At 40.5% G+C, this 23,441-nt stretch overlaps 1 protein-coding gene across 1 annotated transcript in view; it reads left to right on the forward strand.

The window, feature by feature from the left end:
- KLHL14 (kelch like family member 14) overlaps positions 1 to 23,441 on the forward strand; it is a 100,096-nt gene that overhangs the window by 59,901 nt on the left and 16,754 nt on the right. Inside the window, exon 3 of the mRNA XM_077753846.1 lies at positions 16,656 to 16,745. Within this exon, the coding sequence (XP_077609972.1) occupies positions 16,656 to 16,745 (90 nt within the window). The remainder of the gene's footprint in view (positions 1 to 16,655; positions 16,746 to 23,441) is intronic.

Below are 23,441 nucleotides of genomic sequence, written 5' to 3' on the forward strand. Positions count from 1 at the left end.
GATAATGAGTGGTCTAGAGAAACATGGTAGGAAATTCAGGCAACAATATCATGAATTTAAAATGAGGTCAGTTCTGGGGCACCTGGGTGGCTGTTGGTTAAGCATCCGACTCTTGGGTTCATGAGTTTGAACCTCCCATAGGGCTCCATGCTGACTGTGCAGAGTCTGCTTGGGATTCACTATCTCCTTGTATCTCTGCCCCTCCCCCAACCACTCTCTCTGTCTCTCACAAAATAAATAAAAACTTAAATATATATGCATATATATTTAAAACGAAGCCTGTTCTAAACCCAGAGCAAAACTAGCCACTTTCCTGTCACACACAGTGCCATCAGCCTGTCGGTCCCAAATCTATGCCCGGCCGCCCTCCTGCCCAAGTCAATGTGCACTGCCTGCCACTTACTTAACGCCAAATCAATATGTCTTCACCTCAGAGCAACAGGGACTCAAACTGAGATTCTCCCTCAAATTCCAGCCCCTATACTTAAAGTTGTGCTCAAAAGTGGGCATAATTATAACAGAATGAAGCAACCCAAATGGTGACACAAATTATGTGGAATATGTAATGGAAGAAAGGAATGTGCTGTGTTGGGAAGGGCGCCTGGGTGGCTCAGTGGGTTAAGCATCTGACTCATGATTTCAGCTCAGATCATGATCTCACAGTTCATGAGACCAACTCTGTAGTGACACCAAGGAGCCTGCTTGGGATTCTCTCTCTCTCCCTCTCTCTCTCCCTTTCTTTCTCTGGCCTCACCCTAGCTCATGCTCTCTCTAAACAAACAAACATTTTTTTTGAAAATGAGAAAAAAAAAAAAGAAGTGTGTCAGATTGGGAACATCTTCAACAAGCACATTAAAAACAATACCTATAGCATGATTCTGGTTACTAAAAGAAACAAGCCCAAACCTGGCCTTTTATTTACGCAGAAGTTTAAAAATGGATGGTAGGAAGGACAGGTCTGGATACCGCCTCTGGAGAGGGAGGGTTAGGGGGAAGGGGAAAGGAGGCCTTTCCTTTTACACACCTTCCTGTGTGTCTTTTTAAGTTTCTAAGACAAAGGGTAAATTAAGCAAACAAAAAATAAATTAATTAGTAAAATAAAATGAGGACTGTTCACATGGTGGTATAAATATCTCCAGTCACATTCAGTTGTGTGGGTGTTGACATAGGGCTGGATATAACCAAGATCTAGTTTGGGACTGCAAGTAGGAACAAGAGAATTGAGTATGTAAGCCAGAAAATTATTATGAAGATAAGCAGTGACATCTAAGCTGAGTCAGGGTGGAAGTGAAGACATGAGGGGTATGGGCTCTGAAGGGCAGTGAGAAGGAGGCGGGCTTAATGGATTTAGGCCTTTCTATTAACCTTTGAGACTCAGACATTCCTTCTGAGGAAAAAGGATAATTCATTAGCTACTTTATTGAAGAGTCGGAGCTAAATAGTGATTCAAACCTTGTTGGGTCACAATGCATAGAACAGTCATCATTCTGCAGGGTAGATGTACTCTTACTCCCTATTTTATCAACATGAGGGGAAAGATCATTCAAATCCAATTTGGAAGTAGTGTTTGAATGACAACCTTGCTTACAGCTATGCCTAGTTTCTTAGTTATTAGGACTACTCCCTCTCTTCTTCACCCTTTATTATATAAACATTTTCTTGCCTAGTCTCTCTCCACAAATAATGCCTATATCGTTAGTGGTCTTTCTTTTTTCTCCTTTGATGTCTCAGTCTCCCATTTTATTTGCCTCTTAGCCTTTACATGTGGTTATGTTTTATTTTTCTGGGTAGACACTGGAAAGTGTTCCTACTCTTCATTTTTTCCCCCTATAGAACTTTCTCTGTCTCGTTGGATGTATGAGCTTTAAGATGATGGCTGTTTTTACTTTGGCAGAAATATACCCAGGTAGGGCAAGGATGTTAGCAAGATCAAAGGACAGGATCTATTACCTGTTCACATACTTTATGCTTTATTCCCCTCCCTAAACCTTCCATGCTTCCCAGGTAAGAGTGGCAGACTCTTTGGTATTTGGGGACCTCTGTGACCTTGTCTCTTGCTAAGTTTTCTACGTTACATCCCATTGCTCCTCAAACTTTACACTCCTGCCCCACAAAACTGCCTCACAGTTCCCCAGCCACCATGCCTCTCTGCACATGGATGGCATTGACTGGAATTCCTCGAGCCTCTCTGCATTGGTTCAGTCTTCCTGCATGGACTCAACACACATCCACCTGTAGTATTATTTTCCAGGACAACTAAAATAATTACTCTTCATTTGTCTTGTCTTTCTCTGAATTTTGGACCTCTATCATATCATTAACTATAGTCTGCTTTGCATTAAATGTACATTTGTGTGTAAATTTTTCTCCTGTTGGGAGGGATCAGGGTCTGTGCTCACGTTCTTCTGTGTTTCACACACAGCACATAGTAGCTGTGTATATTATATGTTAAGTAAACACTAACTGAAATCTCTTAGCCTCATGTACTGTGTGTTCTTAGGAAGTTAGTTTAAACCACTGTAAGCACCACCAATATAACTCTTGAAACTGTAGAGACCTGGGCCACTTCATCCTATCCACATATCCAGATGTGATCTTCTTAGAACCACACATTCTGACTCCAATATGTCAAAACTGTATTTTAAGTCAGTTCAATATCAAATCTATGCTTTAACAATTTCATCCTCTTATTACTTAGTTAATATCACAAGTAATGGAACTTTGCTTGTCTGGAAATGGTTTGCCTTTTGTAAAATTAAACAATGTAAACATATTTGGTAGTGGAAAGGGGATAATAAAGGAACTAACTTTTATAGCTTGTCTGATGAGCCTGGTGCTTTACGTAAGTTATCCAACTTAATTGAATGTTCACAATAGCCCTTTGAGGTAGATATCATAATCTACATCTTATTGATGGAGAAAATCAAAACACCTAAGCTCACACAGTTAAATGATATAAAACCCAGATCTATGTGGCACTATACCATCTTCCCTTTTAAAAGGTAAATTGACATAAGTCTCCAGTATTGAACTAAGTAGCTAAAGCCACATGCTTATTGAATTACTATTTCACCTTAACCATACTGCTTTACACCTCCATCTAAAATTTAAAAGTATTGGTTTTGAGTCACAAAAATGCAATTCAACATAACTTAAACTATTTCATCATTGGGGCGCCTGGGTGGCTCAGTCGGTTAAGCGTCCGACTTCAGCTTAGGTCATGATCTCACAGGTCTGTGGGTTCGAGCCCCACTTCAGGCTCTGTGCTGACAGCTCAGAGCCTGGAGCCTGCTTCAGATCTTGTGTCTCCTCTCTCTGCCCCTTCCCTGCTCATGCTCTGTCTCTCTCTGACTCTCAAAAATAAATAATCGTTAAAATGTTTTTTAAATAAAATAAAATAAAAAGATAAACTATTTCATCATTAACAAATATTTTCTGGGTGCCCACTATGCACCAGACATTGTTCTAAGCACTAGGGACTTGGTGGTGGGCACGACAGTCATGCAGCGTGCAGCTAGTATGTTAGTATATCGCCTACTTGTGAGTATAGAAATGGTTTATAAACAAACAAAAACTTTATATCATGATAGGCATCATCGAGTGCTATTAGGAACATTAAAGCGGAGTAAAGAAGTGATGAATGACAAGTGAGTCTTTTTGTAATGGGACTGTCAGGGCAGGTTTCTCCTTCTAGCAGTCACCCGAATAAAGCGATGGAGTGAGCCATGAGAATACACAAAGAAAGAACACAGAGGCAGAGAGAACAGTTGGTGCAAAGGCCCTCAAACAGGAATGTGTTTGTGGTATTGGGGAGATCCCAGGGAAACCAGTATGGCTGGAGCACCCCTGGTGAGGGGAGAGTGATAGAAAAGATGGTTGAGAACGTGGCCCGCAGCTAGGCCATAGGGTCCTTGTAGGCCATTCTGAAAACTTGAATGTTTAATTCTAAGGGTGACGAGATGCAGAGAAAAGACCAAATAGAAATGAGTGTCATCATCTGAGTTGACTCAGATGGAAGGATCGTTATGTGCGCCCTAGGAAGACTAAGCCAAAAAGGAACACAGTGACAGTAGGGAGGCAGGAGGCTATTGGAAAGAGAATTGATGCATCATCAGGAGGGCAGGGTGGCAGCAGCCTTACACAGGACTCAGAAACAAAACGCTGACATCCTCTCAGGATTCTTTCTCTGTAAGTCTCTTTTCTCCTCACTGCACAAGCTCATTTGTTCAGACTTACTCTGTTGCCACGAGAAGCTCTGGGATCTGTGGTCAGTAAAAGGCTTTTTTTTAATCAGCGCCAGTTCGAAAACCCCTCTGAAGGGACTGGCTGGGTCATGGGACCCTCATGGGACCAATCATTCACTGTGTTCAGTGCTGTGACAATGAGCCTAGCTTTGGGGCCCAGGGATATGGGGTGCTCTAAGGAGAGCTGGGAGGGCCAGCAGGATGAAAGAAGTTTGCATTTTCTGAGTTTTTTTCTTTTTTTAAGTTTATTTCTTTATTTTGAGAGAAAGGATGCATGCACGTGCATGTATAAGTAGCGCTGGAGAGAGAGGGAGGGAGAGAATCCCAAGCAGGCTCCAGGCTGCCAGCAAGGAGCCCTACATGGGGCTCAAACACAAACCATGAGATCATGATCTGAGCCAAAATCAAGAGTCAGACACTTAACCAACCGAGCCACCCAAGTGCCCCATTTCTGGTTCCCCCACCCAAAAGATATGTAAGGCACCCTGTGAAGACGTAGAAGAAGGGATGGCTAGAAGGACATGGAAGGCAGCAGCACGTCGCTACCTAAGCCAAGGCTCAGGGACTTCCTCCTTCTTCAGATTTCTGTGACATAATGCTCCTTCATCACTGCAATATTCCTTCCAAGTGGTCTCACATATGCCTATTTAGTGTTTCAACTAGAATGTAAGTTTTCTGAGGAAACTTAAAAGGGCTATAGTGTCCATTTCTCCGACAAATCCTCTAGCACCTCTGACAGGACAGAACTGGCCACCAGTAGATTCTCAGGAGAGATTTACACATTGATTCCAACCCAAGCAAATCTGGAGCCCATGCCTCTCCAGCTAGGAGGGTTCCTCAGGAGTCCAGACGCAGTCTTGTCATAAATATATGCATCCATAAACAGCTTCCTGACAGAGCTTCACTAAAAACAGCTTGATTTTTTCTAACCACTGATTTTTCAAAACCTCTCTATTGGATGTCACACCTCTCTTGGGGCTACAACCTCAGGACATTCTTAAAGCCTCCTCAGTTATACGGGATGTTAAATCTAAACCTTATTCTCTAAATACGCTTGAAGATTCTATGTCTCCTATCGTATCAGAGATTGCCAGTAACCCCCCCCCCACCTTAGGTTCAGCAATTCACTAGAAGAACTAACAGGATCAGCATATAGTTATACTCACGGCAGTGATTTATTACAGTGAAAACATATAAAGCAAAATCAGCAAAGGAAAAAGGTGCATGTGGCAAAGTCTGGAGGAAACCAGGTGCAAGCTTCCAAGAGTCCTCTCCCAGTAGAGTCCCCTGCACACACTCATTTCTTCCAGCATCCAATTACAGCAACACGGCGAAACATTGTCTGCCAGTGAAGCTCATGAGAGACTCAGTACTGATCAGATAGACATCCAAAATTCCATACTCCCAGAAAAAAAGGCAGATGTTCAGGATAAATCACTTTGTTTTTCAATTCGGGCACAAATAGCCACTCTCAGTTAAGGTAGTGAGAATAACCCTGCAATCTAAATTCCCTGACATCAGCCAAAGGTCAACTTTTCTAAGAAAGGCTAGGCTTTTCTATGGATAGCAGTCTCAGGCCTGCGGTGTTAGCCCTTGCTCATCATTGTATGGATGAGCTGTCATAATGGGTTCTGTTATAAACCTCTTTCTGAAGACTTTTCTACTATACCGTGGGCTACCCACCACATAGCTTCTATTGGGGTCACCTTGACCTAGAAATTAATATTCTTGGATTCTTGCATGGCAGCTCTAGCCACGCAAGCTTCCCAAGCACTAGCTCAGGGCACAGGAAGGTAGTAGGTACCATTGCCCCACCAAATCCACAAATGCAGGCCACTTCTTCCCCAGCTGTCTCCCTCCACACTCCCATCCCAGATGGCTCCTACCAGCTTATTGCCTTCAGACTTCTCTTTGTGCCTGCCAAGCCCCAAGAGACAAAGAAACATCTGGCCCAAGAATCTTCCACCAGTCTTTGATTTGTCTTCGGGGTGGAGGTGGGAGGAGCACTCTGTTCTCCTGCAGATGGAAAATGTCCAAGGCTCCCGCAAATTCCCACAACATTCTCTTAAGGAAAATTCCTCACTCATTAATAGTCTTCCATGTTATTGTATTTACAGGCTAAATAGAGGTGTGCAAGTGTGCATGTGTATGTATGTGTGCATGTGTGTGTGTGTGTGTGTGTGTGTGTGTATACACATGTAACCAGGGGCCACTTTTGGCTAGTCCTGCTTAGATGGCCTGGCATATACCTTTAAATTAGCTTCAGCCTTAGGGTGTCAGCCTAAATTCTAAGACAGGAAAAGTGCCAAATATTCATGCACATTCATAAATATATTTACAAGTAAATATCACTTAGCATTCAATGACTGTCTAGTTTTGCCAGTAAAAATGGTGCCAAAAAAGGTGAAAAGGCAACTTCAGTATTCATCATTTTTCCCTACATATTCTCTCTTTAGATCCACACTGCTACAATTCTCCACTTTTCCCCAGAAATACAGATTTCAGAACTTTCTCAAGACGGTTCTAGGTGCCTTTCCATGGCAAATACCACCCAACATGGGGCTCATCTCCTAAGACCGTGGGCTGCACTTTAATTTCTTTTGTGTATTATAAACTATTGACTCCATATAATCGTCACTGCGAGGCTCAGCTGCCCTAGTATTTCCCAGATTTGACACACACAACCTTGTGTTAATGTACACAGGCACACACCTTGACACGTCCATGGGAGGAATGTATCTGCATCTTTGCGGTGACATATCCTTTGAAGTCAAACGAGTGCAATAGCATAACAACACAAGAGCAAATGCGGTGAATGATAGTCTGCAAGGAACAAAAGTACTGCTCGCTGTTCTGATAATCCCACCAACTGCTTCTAGAACGAGCAGGTGACTCCAAATGTTGGGAGAGATTTAATTAGAGCAGAGGCCATTACTGCTGGATTGTCTAAGGAGACAGTGCTCCAGAGGGAATTCGAGTTGGGCAATAGGACAGCTGTCTAAAAAGACAGCACAGATGATGGTCCAGCCCTTTTATTTGTTCCCACAGTCCCCAAACACGTTTCCTCTGGTCTCAACAAAACAATTCATATTATAGTAATATGATCATAATATTAAGAACATTTTGGAAACTGATCTAATTTTAAGAATCAATTTTTATACAATAATCTAACAAGAATAAAAATAATGTCACTAGTGTCTAGTCCAAGTGCTAGCACATGGGAAGAGGTCAATATTTGTTGAATCCGTGTTCCTTTTGCTGACAAGGACTTTTGCTGCTGTGACAACTTGGAAAATGCCTTTTAGCCTTATGGTTTAGCTTAAGCGTCTCTTTGTCCCTGAAGTTTTAGTCATTTCCCCCTGGTACTTCTATTGCTCTTCCTCGAGAACCCTGTGCGTTCTGGGTCCCTGTTCATATGTTCTCTTACACTGTGACATCTGGAATACAGGAACGGTGTCCCAGAGTTTAGCACGATAACTACCGGTTCCTCCATAATGTTTTTCAATGAAATCAATGCACAAATGAGTTGATAGACAAGTGATGTTGGCATCTCATGGCTTTTCATGTGAACCACTAGTGTTCACTTCCAATATTGAGTTTATGGGATCTGTACCCAAAACACTCTTCTTCATAAATCCCCATCATACAGACCACACCCATTCCCTTCCTCCTGTCCTCAATAATTTGGGACAACAGGGCGGCCATCATCTAAAAGACTTCAAACTATTTGACCACCATATTTGCTACCCTGCTGTTATACTGTCCAAAGGGTAAATAGTTCCAGCTCCATTGAGCTTTATGAATGGTCTCATTTTCAGTGCTTTAAATAGTATGTGCTGCTCTGCTACTTTAATTCATTTAAAGAGTTTACGATATTTTTAGTGACACGTTTTAGATGTAGAACGAAAAATACAATTTTTCACTCCCCCAGAAAGAGAAGACTAGGAAACCATTGCATTGGCTCATAGGAAGGGGTAAACACCAAGGCACATGCACGTTTCATCAACCTGTCCCTGAAAACACAACACTTTATAAAACAGAAAAAAAAAACCTAATTGTCAGAAGAGACTGAAGCTTTTATTCCTAAAGATATTTTTCCTTTCCAAAAGTGAAAATCAAACTACATTTAATGTCCAACTAACATGCCAGGAAGTATCCAAAATTAAGCGGTCGATATGGCAAAACACAGTCATAATTTACAAACAAATTAGTGAAAATATTCTAATTAAAATAAAAATAAGACTTTGAAAGTCAGTTTTGCTTAAATAGATAATAGAAGTCTATTTTAAGCTTATTGTTAGCAGTTCCCCAGAGCTCAGAGCTAAAACTGTAATTCAATGAGGATTTATTGAAAACCTTTGACCTTGGCACAATTAAATCCATGATAGCTCCTAAAGAAATATGTCACAGTTTCTGAGGAACTTACAAACTTCCTTTGTTTAAAACATATGTATGGCTTACAGGGGGACATCTCTTCTAGAAGTCATCTAAGGCACCTCTTCCTTCCTCTCTTCCTTTTCTTCCTTCAAGCCCTCCCTATTTCACATCTTCTGAGACTCATCATATTTTTCACACCCTCCGAAGAAGTAAATTCTACTGTCTCTTTGGCTGGCATTCATTCATTCATTCATGCTGCTAACATTTATTGACTCACCAATATTTCTAATTAGTATTGGATGTCAAAGCTATAGCAATGCCTGGGCACTAGGTATTGGGCACTGTGCTAGAGATACAGCAATAAAGATGACACAGTCTGGCTTCAAGTTGCTCACAGATCCGTTAGTGGCGACAAAACAAAATTTTAATATACTGTGATGACTTGTCAAGTCTACAATAAAGGCATGAATTTAGTACCATAGTTGCAAGGTTCAGGAAGTAACAAAGTAATACTCATTGTCAGGAAAACTCTTCCTAAGATACAATTTCGAACTATAAGAGAGAAAAAACTTCTCTTGGTTCATGCAAAACTTCCAAAACCTAATACACCTGCGCTTTCTTCAGAAAAAAATATAAATATAAATAAATATAAATATAATGAACTCATTCCAATACTTTTGTTTCCTGCGGGACTATGGGATCCTGGCTCAGGATGTGCAGAACTAAGTTGGGGATGAGGGAGAAAATGTTGTTAACCTTTGGTTTCATTCAGAACTTCAACCAACTCACCATTGAATCCAGACCATGTAGATTTCTTACGGGGCTTAATTTTCCAGACTAATTGTCCACAGTGCTCAAGTCATCCCCAAATATGCAAACTACTATTGGTAGTTTACAGAAATAGTACAGTCCAAATATGACAGAAAAAAAAAATAGGGCCTTTTCTGTGGATTATTTATTCAACAGTATCTATCAAACACCTGCTTCATGCAAGATGTTTTATTATGTATCTGTTTCTATCACCAGTCACTGGCTACGTTGCTAAGTCTTTACAGAAACACTGGAGGGTAGGATTAAACTAACTAGTAAATTTTTAAACTATTTATGTTTCTCAATTACATTTATGATAAAGTTAAAGAAAATGTTTTTAAAAATTCCTATATGATCCTATGGCAAAGAAGGAATACTCATTCAATATTATTAAAGTGAGGCATCTTTCTTTTATATTTGTTTTCAACAGCATGTAATTGCTATTTGAATTTGCTTCAATGAGTATATATTTTACAAATATATATTCTAGCAACATCACGCTTCCAGAATATCGTTTATTTTGCCAGTCTAGATAGCTCCATAGAAAAGAACACATCAAAAACACAAATCACATAATTATAAGTAACATAAATTCTGATATCATGAAATGGAAAACTCGACAGAAAAATATATATGAAAAGCAGATTTTTAAATTTATGAAAAGACGTTCAAATTTAGCATAATTAAATACGTACATATTTACATTTTAACTTGATACCAATTGTTCACCTACCATACTGGCAAAGATTCAAATGTAAAAAGGGGTACAGTGTAACAATATCCAACAAAATCTAAAACGCAGCCATGATTTGGCCCAGAAATTTCCCTGGGAGGAAATCGTTCCTACAGATGAACTCCTGTGTGTGCATGTTGTGTACCTGCAAGGACATAACAGGGCACCGTTAGAGCAAAGACCTTCAATACGTGTCCCTTCTCTCCATCCTTAGCACCGCTTCCTGCTCAGGTGTCTGTCATCTCTCATCCCGATCACAGAAAGGGTACCCTGTTCAGTGTCCCTCTTTCCCCTTTCAGTCTCACATCTATAGAAGCCAGAGTAATGTTTATAAACATACATCAGATTATGTCATTCAGCTGCTAAAAACCCCTCCAATGCCTTCCCATCATGCTAAGAATGAAACCCAAACCACTTAACTGGGCCTATGACAGCCGTCTACCCAGCCTCTGCCTGCCTCCTGACTTCATCCCACGACCTCAGAGTTCCAGACACAGAGGCTGCCCTTGGCCTCTCAGGCACATCCAGCTCGTTTGTGCTTCAGGGTCTCTGCATGGACTCCTTGCCCTTGTTTTATAATGGTGCCTACCTCTCACCCTTCATTCTCTATCTTAAATGCCATCCCCTGGCCACCCCAGCTGGAACAATAACCAGGCATTCGCTCTGTAACACATCATCCCATTTTCTTTCTCCTGATGTCATCTATTTTCATTTGGCTGTGTTCCTGTTCAGTATGTATTTGTTTACATACTTCTTTCCCCTGTAATGTAAGCTCTATGCGAGCTTAGTTCCCTGTTGCATTATCAGCAACCAGAAAAGTGTCTGCACATAATGAGTGTTGAGTAAATGCTTGTTGAATGAATTAAGAATGGAATACATTATAGGATCTCCATCAAACGGAACACTGTGCGGCCATTAAAAAAAAATGCAGTGGTGGACAATCCAAGTATTCTCTTCTGACGGGGCCTGCATCCTTGCACTTGGCCTGCCCCTAGTCTCCCACCTAGACCTCATCTCGGCTCTCTCTGTTCTGGTCCTCTTGCATTCTAGAATCATCCCACATCTGTGCCTCAGATGTGTTTGTGTTTGTGTTTGTTATTCCTGAACCTTTACCCTGCCTGGTTCCCTGGTTTACCTCAGGCAGTTTGAGATGAGTCAAAAGTCTGCTTATAAAGGCCTTCCCTAACCACTATCAACACCCCTACCCCCTGTCGCTCTCTCTCTTCTGACCCTGCTTTACTTGTCTTCATTGCACCTGTCATTTGAAAAAAAAGGGCCTGTTTATTTGTGTGCATTTCACTATGTGCTTCCCGACTAGCACAGTCCTTGATGCTCTTTTCCACCACAACCACCCCAGCAGGCAGAACATTGCCTGGCATAGAGTAGCAGCTGGGCAAATATTTGGTTGGTGGAGAAAGAGTAAGTGAATGCATTCTTGAGTGCAAAAGAGGAAGGTACTAAACAGTATGTTCATAGTATGCCACAGCTATTTGTATTAAAGGAAATGACTCCTGTCTATATAGGAAAGGAAAGGAAAATCCAAGAACGTGGTAATGGTGATAGCCTCTATAGTAGAGGTAGGCTGAGGCACAGGGATAGGAGGAAACCTTACTGGTCCTACACATCTTTACTTTTAATAAGATTGTATTCTTACCATGGACATTAATTTTTTTTAATTAAGAAGTATGTCATAGTTGACAGTTTTACAAGTCTATATATCTGAGGCCAACAGGAAATCAAGCCCCCCATAAATGTTACAGCAAAATGATAAGTATTCAATAACTATTTATTTAGCAATCCTATAAACTTGGCTTAGCCATATGTAATCCCTTCTTTGGATGTTCATGAAACTTTGTGATGATACCTATACTTTCTGCTGGAAGAGATATATATTGCTTTGATATATATGGGAGGAAACAGAGTAGTGTGGATTTCTAACAGAATATAAGGCCTTCATAAATTCAACAAGCCCTCTACATGTTTTGTATGTCAGGAAAAGGATGTATGTGCCCGAGATACTTTGAATCTGCGTACAAGGTTGAAATATGACCTCATTGTTTTTTTAAAAAAGAAAAACTCTCTGCCAGTAGACTCTACCCATCCTTAACTGGCTAACTCGTTCAGTGTTTTCCTGGCTTCATCAAACAACAATATCCTATTTTTAAGAAAACCAACTGTTTGAATATCTGGATTTACAAAAAAATTTTTTTTGTAGGAGTATCCACTCACTCTGATTAAGGATTCCTTTCAATACGAAAATAATAAACTTTTAAAACACGATTCAATGCAAAAAATTATGCAGAAATTTCACGAACACCATCATTGAACACACAGGTACTCAGTAATTACTTGCTGGTTGGATGAACATACCTATTGAAAATCAGTAGAGTGAAATGGACAAGAACGTGGGTTGGGATCCAGTTATCCCTGTGTTTGGATTCTCTCTCTGCCGCTCCTTAGCGGAGTATGACCTTCAACAAGTGACTTAACCTCTCAAGGCGTCAGTATTTCTCATAGAGATAAAGTGAATGAGGAATGCCTCTCTTGGAGTCAGTTTTATTAAACCAAAGGTATCAGTAAATAAAATATTGGTACACTTTATCAGGTATTATATTTTATCATGTACTATAATATCAGATATTATTTTATTTACCTAATTTCTGCTTGCCTAAATGGATGCAAGTGAATGGCAAAAATAAAACACAAGTGTTATATTTTCAGAGATATAATATAGGTAACTATGCATGAATATAATTACATATTTCATTTCTTTATCTGTATTTATGGCACCTGAACAGTGGCTAACACATGATAAATGTTTGGTAAATGGTGGTTAGTATTATGTAAAATAACACAAAATACTCTGAGGGCTTGACTCTCCATTTTCATATCCACGAAGACCAATTTGTACACAACATTCCAGGATATTTTATTGCACTGATACAGGGAAGGGTGAAAGATTTTGTGTAACTGAGATTTTTTTATGTCCTTAAAATTATGGAAAAACAATTAACAGGTATATAAGTAAATTGTGACAGCTTGTAACAATTCCTAACATCTACTGAGTGGGTGATGATTAGTCATTCTGCAGAGTAAATATTGTGACTTAAAATCCTCTCCAAGTTCATTTACCTGCCTCCTACTTTCTTAATTAAAAATACTAAATGTAAGTGCTTTATTTAATTTCCCAGACTAGAATAGAATATCTTGTGTTTGGAGCAGGAAAGGGAAAAATGATACAAATTGCTTCCAATTCAGAGACTAAATGAATGTGTCCCCTCAGGTGAACAAAGGTTTCTTCTTTTTTCTATTTTCTGACTTTTTTTCTTCCTTTTCCTTCTGGCACTTTGAGTTTGTTTAATAAAGTTTAGAATTCTCACAAAGGGCCTTATAAACACGTGTTATGAGATTTTAAATCTGATTTGAAAGTGCCTCTCTCCTACTCCCTCCGAGTAAAGTGACCTTTTTAAATGGAGGGAAGTGGGTTTAGATGACAGTCATGATAAATGCGGTCATGTTCACTCAATAAAATAAGGCCCAGTGCATTTGAGGATAAATCAGTGAAATGTACAGCCCCACCTGTCTGTCTCCATCATTCATTTCCACTGTCACTTTCACAGTGGCTGATGGATCACAGTTGCTGTAAAATTAGACAGCCTTTAATCTCATTTCATCCTGATTAGCTTCTCTTTACCCTTTCCCTCTAACTCACTGACTGACACGCTAAAAACTCACACTGGGCTGTATATGAACATGAGTACAAACTTCTCCTCCAATCCTGTTTGCGAGGGCGAGGCCGGTGTCCACCTCTCGAGAAAGCTGGAAAGGGTCAGGCGTGTATTCTCTGTTATTTAAAAGGTAATCAATATGTACAGTACCCGGTGCCCTTTTAAACAGATGTTTGCTCATGCTCGCTGCTCTATTTATTTTGCTTTCCTTCAGGCTTAATCCGAAGTCAAATGAGGTCTTTTGCAAAACTCAAACATTGATTTAATATAGATTTTTTCTAACAAATTTGGAACGTTCCACATTCAGAATAATTTCAAAGAGTTATTTGTGTGTATTTATAGCCTCGTGATTCATGGTAATAATTTAGAAAAGACAATAATTCAGGAATGAGAATACTAAAATACTCAGCCAAGAAATATAGCATACAAGGTTTAAAAATAAGAGTAAAAAATGAGGATGCCTTCAATAGCCTTTATATTGGGACTTAAAAGACCTCTCTTATTTGAGGGTTCCAATAGTTAGTTTAGTGCAATAGTTTCATTTGTTTGCATAAAGCATAACAATAGTGTTAATCAAATGAGAAAGAGGCTTAAGAATAAATCATGTATTATTTCCTTCACTTAATTTCTGCTTGCCTGAGTGGGAGCAAATAAATGGCAAGAACACAGCACGTGTGTTGTTATATTTTCAGAGATTGTGCTTTATTATCAAGCTGGACTTCTGGTTAAAAAGGTGATAATGCAGTTTTTCGTTTTTATAAGGTTTGGGCATTGTACTGACCAAAAATTTAAATATTGAAAGAGTGGCAGTCATACACTCGTTGGTTATAGTCAATGGCCTCTATTCTCCTCCTCACATCTCATGTGAATAGTCGCGTGCAGATGGTAATCCATGCTGTGAGTTTACACTGCCCAGCTGACATGATGATGAACTGGAGTGGCACCAGGATGTTCACAATATACACAATATACATCATACATGAGCAGCAGACTTTTGTATTTGCTGTTTGGGAACCAGAATCATAATCCAAACAATGATGTTTAATTTAAAAAAAAAAAGGTGTTCAAAGCATATTCCATCTTAGTTGGTCAGTGAACTCAACATATATTCTGCCCCAGTGGATCCTGAGAAACTGTATGGTATCTCTGCAGAGCTATGTGGTGAAAAGCATTTTCCAAAGAGATAACTGAGGATTGAGGGGCAAACGGGCATCCCCAAGATGATTCCTTGTCAATGACCTAATTAACGGACCACACAAATCCAGGGCACATCCAATTTCTACATTATCACAGAAATCAGGGGTTTCCATACCAACGCCTCTGGCATTATAGATATAAGTTTAAAAATGATGAGTACGCACAGTAAAAAATAACTCATAAAATAGCCCAAACTCCTAAAATCCTTTAGTAAGAAGCTTCAGGGATCTGATTCGCTCTTTCTGAAGCGATGCTATAGACTTCAAAGCTGTGCCTGTCCCTTGTTAATTTTATTTACATATCTCAGCCAGCGTAAGTGCATTCTGAGGAAAAAGAAAAGATGATAAACACAAAATGAAATGAGAGAGATATATCATCCCAAATAAGTTGGGTCTAAGATAGGCTCTGTCTCTTTCAGCATTGGCAGAAGAGCACAGAGGAAGAGCTGGCCCTGACTCATATTGATTTCCCACTGCACTGGTTTCTTAAGTGCTCTGTTGATCCGTGTCAAGCAATAAGTTCTCTGCCTGAACATGCACATCACCTCCCCATTTGTCCTCACCTAGATTTAAGGTGCCCATATGATGAGCTGAACAAGGACATCATTTTTCCTACTGGTGTCACTGGGTCCAAACCACGGCATGTGAGATGATAACTAATTCTGTGCGAGTTTACCTTTGCCATATGATATTATAATAGCAGACACCAACACCGCACAGCACATGGGGTGACAGGGCTGTCCTATTCTCACTGTGTGTGTCTCCCAAAAGAAAATATAAATGAGAACAAACAAATACAGAGCAACTGGGCTTTGGTGGGTTTCTGAATAACACCCCCTCCTCACACCAACCACATTGGGGCAGGGAGAAGGGCAAGACTGGGGGAATGGATATTTGTGATGTTCCTGACAGTTTTTATCTTTGTTACAGAAGAGCTCCTAAGCAGATAGATAGAAAATGTGTGATTGTGCTGCTAATGACATTGTACAGGAAATTAAGCGTATACATTTGGAGAAGGCATTAAATCAGCAGGACCTTAATTTAAAAACTTAAAACTGTATGGAAATTCAGCTTGCTCATTGCTGTGGAATAGAAAGCTACCAAGCACCCTGAGTCTGTTTATGGAAAGACTGCCAGCAAACCAAGTTTGGGCAGAGCATCTTAATGGCTCCAAGTGTGTGCAGGGTTATTTCTTCCAAGAAGTAACCCCCAGCCCTGACCATTTGGGAGTATCAGTCATTGGTTTGGAATGCTATCCCCATCATCAGGCAGGTGAGGAGAACTTAAGACTCGGAAGCCACACTGACAGGTTGTTCTTGACTAATTTGTGGAATAACATTATGTAAAATTAATCAAAAGGGGTTGGGTTTGAAACTGCTGTGAACACACGGCTGAACCACTGTAGATCGGCGGGTGCCCCGCTCTGCTGCTGCTGCTCCCTTCTTCCTTCTGAGTTACTCTCACATTTTACAGCCGTTGGTGGCAGCAAATAACTAGGGAGCCAAGGTCTCGAGTCCTAAGATGGAGAATTTCATGCATCTTTTCTTTTCTTCCCCCTCAATTCCAGTTATGCCGTACAACAGTGCCCACCACTGCGTTGTGGAGGTAGAAAACTTCTTGTTTGTGCTGGGTGGAGAGGACCAATGGAACCCCAATGGTAACTATTGAACTGCTCAATAGTAGATGCTCAACGAGCATGTGTGTCGTGGAAGGCACTGGTAGCAGCCGGTTTTGTGATTACTGTGGAAAATAGACTTCTGTGCGCAGGGACACATGAAACAGTCGGTAAATTGGGCTGACGATTGGAGGGAGGGTCAACCATTGAGCTGGCAGAGGACGCACGCAGTGGAGCATTCGCTCATGGACTGTCTGGGGATTTGGCTTCGCAGTGGCGCCCCAGCCCCTCTCCTTATCCATCCCCTGAGGAACATCACAGGCATAAGCACAGACTCCCCAGAGGCAGGTAGCAAGCTGCAGCTATTAAGAATTCTCCCCACCTTCTCCACCACTTTCCTCCTATTTTATCAGTGTAATAATGCAGTTTCAATAGATAAGTGTCATCTGCAGTCAGAACTGAAGTGAACTTCACAGCTGAAGTTCTTTTGCAGCATTTCCTACTTGAGACCCATTCTAGTTGGGGATCCTTTTGAAGATTATCCACCATCCTCCCTGTGGGTGTGGTTACTTCATAAATTCATCACAAAGAGAAACTGAACATGTTAACACCGCTCCCCAGCCAGCCCAGGGAGAACACCATGCCTTGCTGAATACGCAAAATTATCAAGATATTTTTGGAACGCTTGCCCACAAAGGAGGGGTTGCAGTTGTAGCCTTCTGTGTAACAGAGATAATTATGACTGAGAAACCATAAAACAGCTTGCAGGTACACATTTTTGCTTTAAAACCCCAGAACATCCAAGTGAAATTACATATACTGCATATATTTTATTGTGAATGCTCTCTTTCAGCATCTGCACCAAGGCAAATTATAGAAAATTGTTACATCTGTTCACTCTAGAAAATCTTAAAGGAAAACAACCCAGGCCACCCTCCAAGAACATTTCTTTGAAGAGAGCAGGACATTCTTTCTTTCCCAAAACCTGCAGCCTTGTTGGGTCCTATCCAAAGAAGACCACTCCTGCCTGGGCCGTGTGAGAAACGGGTTTAGAACAGCAGCAAAAATGAGATTTAATATCTCTCCTCTAAATTATCTTTGCAATGACAGACTTGACATGTTCCCCACTCTGAAATCACCACTAGTGTATGTACAATCCACTGTAACTGCCCACTTACTATTTAACCTGTTCTCCCTCCAAAGTGCTTTGAACTGAATAGAGAGTTTGGAAGTCAACAGTGCACAGCCATCTAAGCAAAGGTTTATCTAAGCAAAGAATCAAAAACATTGTTTTTGAAGGCCAGATTAAAATGAACACATGACAAGAGAAGGCTGCAAAGTCTTCTTTCTGGTGACAATGCTCTCTTAGCCCATCCCTCTTCCCACATGGTGTAGGCCTCTTTTAAAATACCAGTCTTGGGTGACTGTGTGGCTCAGTCTATTAAGCATCTGACTTTGGCTCAGGTTGCAATCAAATGGTTCTTGAATTCAAGTCCCACATCAAGTGAGCATGAGCCCTGCTTCAGGCAAACACAAGCCCCACCTCTCTTTCTCTCTCTCTGCCCCTCACTCACTTGCTCCCTCTCTTTCTCTCTCTGTCTCTCAAAAAAATAAAATAAAAATAAAATAAAATAAAATAAAATAAAATAAAATAAAATAAAATAAAATAAAAATGTACCAGTCTTGGTGCAAACATTTAGTTTTCACAAAACACTATGAACCTCCCATTCTGCTAAGACAGACTTTTTCAGCAACACAGAAAACCTTCTTCCCGGATTCTGTCCCCTTCTCCTCAAAATAACCTACAACTGCTTACTGATCAACTCCTATCAAACACAACTAAGAGATTGGTTGGGGCGATAAGGAAGAGCATCATGGCCATATTCCTTCCTCTAGGCTGGAGAGTCAAGGTGTTATCTCTGAACTAATTCAGAGTCCCACAACACTGTGCCATTGGACCTCACTGACTTGCCTCCCCCCAGGCCTGAGAGGAACAGGAATTCATTTTGCAGCCCTCAATGAGTATGCTGTGACAAAATACTGTAGAAGGTGCAGTATTGCAGTTACTGCAGGGACACCTGTCACTCACCACTCGGCGTGCCCCATGAGGAGACCCATGTGACAAATTCTTGCCAGAGCATAATACTGGGTCATTGTGTACTTTTGAAAATCATCACTTACGCATTTGTATGATTTACTGTGTCTCTCCTCTTTTGCTTTAGCCACTAGGAGGCTCAGAATTGAATTTTAGTAAAACTTTAATTACTATATTTTAATTTTACATTTATTCTCAATGTAGGCCTAGCAGCTAACTCTTTGTCTGTAAGACCCCTTTTCAGAGCTGTGGGAGTCCTACCTGCAAAGCTGAGTCATTCTATCCCTGCCGTGTTTGGAATGTGAAGTCATTTGTATAGATCTGGGCAAATGCTGATGAACCATTTGGCTCTCTGAAGTAGAGGAGAATTGGTCACAGCAGGAGTCAAGCAGGCCAGTCTTCTGTACCCCTAGGTCAATCATTCAGTCATTGGCTGAGGCCTTCCCCCAGGTCAGGGAGGATGGCAGGCAGGGACATGGCCTGTACATATGAGAGCAATTCTCCAGAGAGGGAACAGATGTGACAATGAGCAACCTGGATGACAGGGGCACCAGTCTGGTAGAGGGATCTGGGCTAGGTACCAAAACACACATCTACTACAATCTTTTGCACATTTTCCAGGTAGCTTCCTATTCCAACCATCTGGTCAACCATAGCTNCAGGAATTTGATAAGCACTCACCTGCATCATTTTACTGAATCTTCACAACCGTCCTGAGAGGTCTGTTCCATGATTGTTTTAGTTTTACCATGAGGAGTCTAAGCTTGAATAGAGGAAATAACTGGCCAGCACATACAGTTTGCATGAAGATGGGCTGATTCCAATGTATGTCTGTCTGACTCCAGAGCCATAGTCTTTAACCATTGTATGACAATTCCCCCTCACACAAACATATGGATTTTGTTTGATATTAAATAACAATCGTGTTTTTGCCTTTGATCTTTTGGAATAAAGTTAGTATTGTGTCACAGTAGAAAGGGCCCTTATTCTCAAAGAATCTTCATCACTTCTGATTTAGAAAACCACGAAGGGACTCAATCATCTAAAAAATACGGGATTTTCATACTAGAATACATTATGCAACTAAAAAGTAAGCAATTAATACCAAAATTTATACAGAATAACAATCCGATGATAATATATAACATGCTTTAATTTCATTGATACCAAGGAGGAAAAATTAAAAATCCATGAATCCAAATGTTGCGGATATGTCAGTTCCAAAGATGAAACCTTAAATTAAACTTTAGTTCTTATGAAAATGGTGCCTGAGATGCATGTCTTTGAATGAAATTCAAAATTGTAATATTTAATGCATGCACATAAAACACGTATGGACTCATAAAATACAAATATAATTTTATTTAACTATTGTCTTGATTATAAAACCAAAATTTGAAATCATAAAACGTATTAGTTACCAGAAATTTAAGCAGGATACATACAGTTTTTTAAGTTTATTTATTTTGAGAGGGGTGGGGTAGGGGCAGAGAGGTGGAGAGAGAGAGGGAATCCCAAGCAGGCTCTGCACTATCAGTGCAGAACTCAAATTCGCAAACCGTGAGATCATGACCTGAGCCAAAATCAACAGTCCAAAGCTTAATGGACTGAGCCACCCAAGTACCCCCATTTTTAAATCAGCTAGAAATATTAACTCCAATTAACTCCCTTCATGTTATTAGTGATAGGAACGCCTTATAATACTCTAATACATATGCATCTCTCCTGTCACTGGCCCAGCTTACAGAAGACCAATTTACATTTGTCACTTACTCTTGATTGACTCCCCAAAACACTGCCTGTAGGGGACTTCCTTTCCTTCCCCCTTCTTCCCTTTCACCACTGTCTGAAAACTGCCACCCATGCTCCATTTTACATATCACCTAAGGGATAGTCAAAAAAAAGCTATCTGGTGGGCATCATCACAAAAAGAGAAGAATTAGGGGAAGAATTAGGAAAAAGTAGAAAAGATGAGAAAAACTAAAGGAGTGAAGTAACCCCAAATTCCCTTGCATATGGCCACCACACCCAAGCTGCTGGTAGAGTCCCAATAGAAGCCACAAGGAAGGAACTAGTAACTCCTTTTTAAGTCACCTTCCTCACTCTACCACACTCATTTCTTCTGAGGTTCATTATCCCCTCTCCACGTCCTTTGCCAACTCCAGAATGCCTTCCTTCTTTTTCCCTCCCCAGTCCTCCCATCCTTATGTCTCTTTCACACCATTGACCTTGCCGCTAGCAATTCTTTGTCATACATACACATCATATCAGTCCTTGCTTAGCCTCTTTTCTGAGTGAAGGCCACTACCAGTACAACCAAAGCAACTATTGCCAATTTCTGCCACCACTGCTCAACATGTGAAGGCACTCTGCCCCGTTGCTAAAAGGAGGCAGATGTCCTCCTCTAAATGGAAATTTAAACCAAACCTCATAAAGAAACATTCTTATATATGTAGTGGGTATGCTCTACATTCCTATTAACAGCATTCATCTTCAGATACTTTGAGGAATTAACCTTGAAACCTACTAAGAATTTTTTTTTTCTAAAATGAAGTGATTACAAATTCTACAAAAACTTCTTATAAACCAACTCTAGACATAATCTTTCCTTCAGCTGGAGCCTCTCTCTGTGGAATCCAAATCTTTTGGGTCATTCTCACTCCTGGAACTCTTAACTCTTTCTGTACCCCTCCAAATAAAACAATTTACCAATCAATCACACCATCCAGACCCTCTCATAAGATCCTTAGAACTTATGATATCACATCCACAAAATCCTCAGAATCCTTAAACTCTTAATCTTAATCCTTAATGGTCACTTCCGTTCTCTTCTAATAAAAACCTGGCTGTCTTCTAAGAATACTCTTTTCCTAGCCACCTGTCTAACAGAGACTGTGTGCCTCCACCACCAACCCCAGAACTTCTTATTATTGGAGGCAGATAGCTTTTCTACTGCCTCTTTATCGTCACTCCCATAACCTTAAAGCCCACCATTGTAAAGAATATCTATAGGTCTTATCACCTGCTGCCCTCTTATGTGGCAGCTAGCCACAGTTATCCTGGAAATGATGCCTCCTTCACTCTACTCTACCACTTTTTCACTGTACCTCATCTTCTGATGTCCTTACCTCCCCTCTTACTGGGCTTATATTCTAGTGCCCATTCCCATAATCACGTTAGCACTTATACCTCCATCTCTCCTTTCATTATACTTGCCTGATAAAGCCCTGGCCCTGGTTAAGCCCAACTCCCTTCCACCTCCTCTTCCCTCTCCTTGGACAACCTAATGTGGATGTAGAAAACCACAGAGCCACACTGGTTACTAATGAACCATGCCCACTACTAGCCAACTCCACTAAACTTCCCTGGTCAATATACTCTTCCACCGCCCAAGGTAACTTTCTCATACTTTCTCTCTCCTCAAATGCCTCTTTCTCCAAAACCTCTCTCCTCACTCTCAACTGATGGCCTTGCCTTTTAGTTCAAAAAGAATAGAAGCAATCCAAAGATAAAATCTTTATCTCGCTACTACCAAATCTGTTCACTTACTGTCATTACTACCCATGTATTTTATCTTCCCTCCTATTACTGTTTCTGCTCTAATCTAAGGCTTATATCTCATTACCTCTTGCCTACTCAAGGACTTTCCAGTATTTCTGGACTTAAAAATACAATCAAACTACCTCCATCAGCCTCCCTGCTGCCAAATGCTTTGCCATTTGTTCACTCCTATTTTTGAAGCATTATTGACATGGCTTCCAAAAATCATACTTTTCCTACTATCTCTGACAATTCCTTTCCTTGCTGGTTTTTCTTGTATTCCAGGGCTCATTCCCAGGACTCATTATTTCCTATGCCTATACCCTCTGCCTAAATGGGTTCAATTTGTGAAATTTATTATGATTTTAAATAATACCTTTAGACTAATGACTCCAAAGTTTGCATCTGCAGCCTCATTGAACCAGTAGCCTACCATATACTTCTACTTTAAGACCCTATGGATCTCTCCAGGTTAAGTCCAAAACAGAACTAATGGTTTCTCTTCCTAATCCTAAAACTGCTCTTGCCTGGTCTTCCATACTTCAGCAAATTTCATGACCTTCCATCTAGTTACTCAAGCTAAACATCTGGCAGCCATCTTTAACTGCTTACTTTTTCTCATACTAATATTCAATCTATCTGAAAATTTTATTGGCTGTGCCCATACATGAGATCCCAACATATTTCAATGCCTCCACCTTCATTCAAGCCTCCATCAGCTCTTGCCTTGACCATTATAATGGCCTCCTGACAGCCCCCTTGCTTTCAGAGTGGCCCTTTTATAGTTATTCTTCACACAACAGCCAGAGTAATCTTTGTGAGAGATAAATTAGGCCATATTCTTCATTTTCTCAAAACCTTCCAGTGACTTCTTACTGTTCTTATAACAGAAGACACAATCCATCTCCAGTCTACAAAGCACACTGTGTTCTGGATCTGGATATGCCTCTGACTTCTGTCTAAGTCACCCCAGCATTCTTGCTGGATTTGAACTCATGGCCAACTCCTGGGACTTTCTATTCACCAAGCCCACTGTGTGAGGGGCTCATTCTGCATAAAACATCTGTAGGCAGGTAACCATCCTATTTAAACCAGCCTGACCC

This window comes from Crocuta crocuta, unplaced genomic scaffold (genome assembly GCF_008692635.1).
Source record: "Crocuta crocuta isolate KB4526 unplaced genomic scaffold, BGI_CrCroc_1.0 scaffold231, whole genome shotgun sequence".
Classification (NCBI taxonomy): Eukaryota; Metazoa; Chordata; class Mammalia; order Carnivora; family Hyaenidae; genus Crocuta; species Crocuta crocuta.